This window comes from Callorhinus ursinus, unplaced genomic scaffold (assembly GCF_003265705.2).
Source record: "Callorhinus ursinus isolate GAN/ISIS: 27379988/994484 unplaced genomic scaffold, GSC_fseal_2.0 scaffold44, whole genome shotgun sequence".
Classification (NCBI taxonomy): Eukaryota; Metazoa; Chordata; class Mammalia; order Carnivora; family Otariidae; genus Callorhinus; species Callorhinus ursinus.
The window spans coordinates 4,831,395-4,837,448 of NW_027397106.1; the positions used below are offsets into that span (position 1 = coordinate 4,831,395).

General features: G+C 57.9%; 1 protein-coding gene across 1 annotated transcript; it reads right to left on the reverse strand.

The window, feature by feature from the left end:
- Nucleotides 1-818: 818 nt before the first annotated feature.
- On the reverse strand, nt 819-4,557 carry AQP6 (aquaporin 6). Its single transcript, XM_025883311.2, is given in 8 exon segments — nt 819-1,121; nt 1,958-2,212; nt 2,872-2,953; nt 3,195-3,302; nt 3,304-3,374; nt 4,134-4,313; nt 4,315-4,449; nt 4,451-4,557. Coding segments are annotated over 7 exon segments (825 nt in total). The 5' UTR covers nt 4,487-4,557; the 3' UTR covers nt 819-1,121; nt 1,958-1,999.
- Nucleotides 4,558-6,054: the final 1,497 nt, after the last annotated feature.

A 6,054-nucleotide genomic window follows, 5' to 3' on the forward strand; every position in this document is an offset into this window, starting at 1 on the left:
CCCTCCCTTCCTTCCTTCCTTCCTTTCCTCCCTCCCTCCCCTCCTCCCCTCCTCCCCTCCTCCCCTCCTCCCCTCCTCCCTCCTCCCTTCCTTCCATTTAATTTGTATAAGCGCCCTAGAGCTCTGTTTCGGAAAATTCTAAGCTGGGAGCTGAGGAGACCTTAGGGGGCTGTGGTACTGAGCTGGGTGACCTTTAGCAAGTCCATCACGTCTCTCCCCACCTCCCCCCCACCGCCGTACACACCCAGCTGTCCCTGCTCATAAAAGGGCACAGGAAGCCCTGGGCTCTGAGAGGTTGTGAAGATGGATGAGTGGGGCCCGGCTTGGAGAGATGTGACTAGTACTCCACACTGACAATATCACAGAATCCTGAACATGGGCACTGTGGCCACGAGCACTTGGGGACTCAGCTCTCACTCCGGTCACCGGCTGGGCACTGTCACCCTGCCCTTGAAAGACTTCGGTAGCCCCTCCCATCCCCAGTGCCGTTGGAGACATGGTGGAAAAGGACCTATCTTCTTTATGGTTTTGGTTGCTGTATCTCAGGGTACCATGGTGATGAGCACCATAGAGATGAGAAGAACTGACTTTTATTGGCTTGTCTCTTTGTTCCAGTGGCCCTCCTCAACCCCCTCCACACACACACAGCTCCCGGGTCAGTAGATCCAGGAGAGGAGGCAGTGCAAGTAAGTGGAACAGATGAAAGGAGAAAAGCCTACTCTCTTCCCTCCCTCTCAATCACCCCCCTCTCCCTTCTTCCCTCCTCCCTCCCATTACCAACAGCAATTGTATTCAAACCCAATAATTACAGTAACAGCGACAATAATCACCATTTATTGGGTTTTTCTAGCATTTTAACTTCCGAAAACATTTTCCAGTCTCTGGTTTGTTTTCACAGCAGGCCCTGGGGGAGGACTGTGCCCATTTTATAGCTGGGGAAGCTGAGATCCAGATAGGGCCCCAAGTCATGGGGAGAGTATATTTACAGCAGCTTGTAAATATTAACAAACCAACTGAGATTAGTAGTCCTTCAGAGGCACTGAACTGCAAATCTTGGTTTCTTGGGTCATTCCTGAGTTCTTACCATCCTTGGGACTCATTCAGTAGCTTTTTTGAGGATCCTGGCAGAATTGAGAATGAGGCTGGAGACAGCCTGTGGCCCAGGTCAGGGACAGGAGGCTGGGATAGGGACTTCCCCCCTCTCAGGATCGTTCCCATGGATGGGGCTGTGGGGTGGAAAGTGGGCAAACATCTGGGGAGAGCCTGCCCTGGAAAAGGCCTGTTTGGCCCAAACCTCCCTTGCCTCTATCCTGCCCCTCTGCCAGCCCTAGAAAAGGCTCCTCTCTGGGTCAGCTCTTCCCAAGGGCAGGGTCCTCTCCTGAGCATTTAGAGGCGTGAGGAATAAAGATAGATCAGAAGGACAGTCTTTGTCCTCAGGAAGCACCCACGCTGAGGGCTGGTCTCTAGCCCCCAAACCATACCCAGGAGCAGAGATATCCCTATGAGGAGCTCAGAGGATGTCCCAGGATCCAATTCTTCTGGGAAGTCTGGCTTTCCCCTCAAGGATGGGTAAGACATTGGGGTTCCCTAAGGTCTCTATAGCCCTTAGTGTCTGGGCTGAGCGGCTGTCTGGGCTCCAGTACCCAAGGCAAGGCGATCCGGAGGCTCAGGATGCCCACTAGGATCCAGATGGATGAGAGAAGGGGAGGGCAATCATGAATTTCCCTGCCTCCTTCTGCTCTGTCCCATTAAGAGATGTAGGAGGAGGAAACTGAACAGATTTGCTCCCCAGATTCTTTCTGTCTAGAAATATAACACCAGGGATAGGGACTGGCATTCCCTATCCACGCTGTTAGGACAGGGGCCTAACATCCCCATCCTTCCTGCCCTCAACCCCCCCCCCCGGCCCCCCCCCCCATAAAACCTGAAGTCTGGTTGTTCAAGGCCAGCTACCCACCTAGAGGGCTCCTCTCAGAAGCCCAAAGGTGAGGGCCAAGTTCTACACCATCTGACACGCGTTCCCTGTTTCAGTATCCCCTGAACTGGACCGGGATTCTCTCTTCTTGGGCTCCTTTTCTGCCACTTTCTCCATTTCTTCTGTACCCATGAGGATGGCCAGTCGCTGGGCCATGGTCTTGGTGTCAGGGAACAGGATAAAGTTGTAGATGAGCGAAGCCAGGACAGCTCCTGTCAGGGGTCCTACCCAGAAGATCTGAGGGGGCAGAGAGAAGTGGGCATGAGTTATCAGGATCATAGGGTAGCTTTGGGACCCTCGCCTGGTTCCTTAGTATTAACTTGGTCTCCCAGGACCCCTTGATCTGTCTACACGATGACAAAATGGAGAAGCAGGCATCCTGCCCGCCAAGTCTCTGCAGGTGAGGTGACCTTGCCTTGCACGGGGCAGGCCTAGTCTCCTCACCCCTCCTGTTTCCCTCCTCTCAACTCCCCTGTTCCAACCAGGAGCCCTGGCTAAGTGCTGTTCCTGCTTCAGCTGGTGTGTGTGTGTGTCTATTTCTGTTTGTCTTTTTTCTTTATCCAAGTTTGGAAACTGGTCCAGCTGGAGGAAGTGAATAAGGAAACAGCCAGGACTTGAGGCCTGGGCTGAGGCTGCATCTCCCGCTCTGGCCCATTTATCAACAGTCGACTGGGTCCCCTTGGCTACTGAAGCTGGAAAGAAAGGAAGTACAAGCCAGGATATTTGCCTTCATCTGAGCTTAGGGAAACCTCCCCTGGGGGTCAAGATGGTCCGTGGTAGGGGGACCTGTCTCCCCACGTCCCTGTGGACCCCCTGCTGGTGAAAGCCACTGTCCCTAAGGGCCCCTGCCCAGCCCCTCCCCTCCCCACCCCACGGCGGCCAGCAGAGGCTCTCACCCAGTGGACCTCGAACTTCCCAACGACGATGGCAGGGCCGAAGGAGCGGGCCGGGTTCATGGAGCAGCCGGTGAAAGTAGACCTGGCGGGGGAGAGTGCAGGTTCAGGGTGTGAGGAAGCTTAGGGCAGGCCCAGGAGGGGACAGCCCCCTCTGCCCTGGCTTAGAGCCTTGGTCCCAGCCTTGGCCACTGCGGCGCCATATCCCAGGCCTGGACTGTGGGAACACAGCCTCCACCCAATGCATGAGGGGCTCAGGGAGGGACCCTTCCTGGCCTTCAGGGTCCCTGCAGCCTCCTCAGGGAGGGACCAGTGTGTGCATGTACACGGTGTCCCCTTGGCCTCTTACCCCAATGAGGTGGCCCAGTGCCAGAGAGATCCCCATCATGGTGGCTGGGGAGCCCGATGCCTGGCGGCTGTCAGTGGAAACGAAAACAGAGTACCAGCCGCAGGGTCAGAACCAACTCCACTGCCACAGCCTGGCCCGTCGAGACGCTGCTCCGGACCTGGGTGCGGAGGCTATGCTGGAGGTGACACGGCTGTGCCATCGGGTGGTGACCCGCTCGGGCCTCATTTCCTCACCGTAAGGAGGTGATGCCTCACCACCCCAGTTCCAGGCCCCGGGGAGATGGAGCAGGGAGAGCTGTGCAGTGCAGTTCGGGTCAGCCCTGGACACCCGCTCCCTGCGGAAGGGAGTGGCCGCCCTCCCAGCCCCCCCAGGGAGCTGCAGCCAGTAGTTGGCGAAGGGCTCAGTTCTGTTGGGGAAGGGAAGGCTCGGAGCAGGGGGATGCAGGTTTTTGGGCAGACTGGGAGGAGACGGGGGTGGGGGGGGAAGTAGGTGGAAGGATAGATGATTAGGGGAATCTGGGGGAGTGAGACAGGCCTCAGGGTGCTGGGGAAGGAGGAACATGGGGACACAGAGAAGCAGGGCACACGGGGTGGACCGGAAGAGAAGAAGGGCATGCCGGGTCCCCTGCCACTACCCGCAGCCCGAGGCATCCCTGGCTACCCTGACCCTTCAATGCCCGGTCCTTTCCTAACTCCTACCCTTGTGCCACTTTGTACCATAACCCCATTCCTGCTCTTCCTGCGCTAAGGCCACGGTCTGGTTCCCCCGGGTCCCAGGACGCAGCCCAGAGCAGGCAAGGAGCACGGGGCTGAGTTATTTCCTCCCTGTCGCCTCTCCTCAGGCCTGGCCGTCCACCCTTACCACCCAGGTGGACGTCCCTTTCCTGGCCCTGCCATGTGCCCCTCCCTGCACCTACCATGTTAACCCCGAGGGTCTCTCGGATGTCTCCTGGGACGACCCCATAAAGCAGAGCAGCCGCCACAGTGGCCCTGGCCAGCTGGGCAGCCACATAGGCCACGGCAGGGGGCAGGGAGATTTGGGAGCCCACTAGGAAGGCCAGAGTCACGGCGGGGTTGATGTGGCCCCTGCTGGTCTTCCCAGGTGATCTGCACAGCGACCGCCGTGGCCAGGTTGAAGCTGATGGCGATCTGCAGCACGGTGGGAAGCGCCGAGGGCCAGGGCAGGGCTGAGCCCACGCCGAAGAACACGTACAGCCCTGTGGCCAGGACCTCGGGCAAACAGCGCCCTGCTGGCAGCTCTCCACAGCATCCTGGCCCAGCGTCACCCACCGGGCTACCCTGGGTCCGGGCCTGGCTGCCTTGGCAGCTGCCTTTACTTCTCCTGGGACCTCTGATCTCGGCTGTCTCCGGGGGTCTCTTGTCTCTGGCCTGCTCCTCTCCTTCGCTGCTGACCCAGGGGCCTGCTGGTCAGACTGGCAGGAGCAGGCTGACAGGCTTGTGTGCGTCTGGGGGGGTGGGAGGCGTGAGGCCTGTATGAGGGCTGGTGCTCCCCTGCTTGCTCCGCCCGGAGCACAGCTGGGACAGGGGGCAGCCCCTGGGCGCTGAGCTGGAACCCAAGCTGGTTCCCAAGCCCGACAGCCCTAACGTTGCTGCGGGCAGAGGCCCAGCCTGAGCGTAGCAGGTGCAGGCGTAGTGGTGGGCGTGGGCTTCCAGCTTAGATGCAGTGAGCTCCTCAGATCCCCAAGTCCAAGGCCTGCTTCCAAGGGTCCCATGCATTCCCAGAGGCTCCTATTCCCCTGGCCCCCTCTGCCTGCAGGCTCTGCCTCCAAATGGGCTCACGCTATTCGATGCCCCATAAACCCAGATGTGAAATGAAGCTCTTTCCTCCATTCCCACCTAAATCCCTATTCACAGAAAGCAGATGTGAACAGAGTCAAATTTTCTAAGGACCTGGGTCTGTGTGGGTGCAGGGGGGACAGAGGGAGGAGGGGCTTATTCCACAGCTGATCAGATGACACACACGGCAGTGGAGAATTTCCCCTGTGAGCTGGGAATTTCCACTGGCTTGTCCTTGCCCCGTCCTGTCTCCCCTGCCTGCCCCCTCCCTCACAACCCTCTCCCCTCCACACCCCGCTCTCCTCCTTCTCAGGGGCCGGAACAATTCCTCTCAAGTCTCACACAGGGCAGCCGAGCCATTTTTGTGACAATGCCAGCCCTGAGGTCACCCAGGCCCTAGGCTCTGCCCTTTTAACCCCAGCAGCATATCGAGATATTTTCCCAAACAAAGGGATTTCCTCCCTAAGAAGAATCTGTGGAGCTGTTGAAGTAAGTCTTCACTCTTCACCACATGGGGGGGGGGGGGCCCTGACCTCACCCCTGGCCATAACTTCCTGCTCAGTGGGTATGCCCTGGTTGTCTTCAGGCTCCTCAAATGCAACCTGTCTCAAAATGAGATCCTCATCTCTCTCTGTGCCCCCCACCCCCCATGCACTCTTCCTGTTTTCTCCAGCTCAGTTGGTAGCACCTGGGAAGCATCCTTGAACCCTCTCTCCCTTCTGCCCCCAACCAATAAAGGCATCAAGTCTGGCTGATTTGGAATCCTAAATATTTCTTGACTGTGCCCTCTTCTTGCCACCCTGCTGCCCTGTGGCCTTGAATGAGTCTCTCTGTCTGCTTCCTCACTCAGCTCCAATCAATTATCCACACTGCAGCCTGAGAGATCTTTCTAAAATGCAAATCTGATCCTGCTGCTCCTTTGCTAAAATCCCTTCAAAGTGTCCTCATGCCAGGCCTACAAGGTCCTCGGGGATCCTGCTCCTCCTACCTCACCTCTCTCCCCACTCCTTGCTTTGTCCTGTGGCCTCACCAAATGACCGG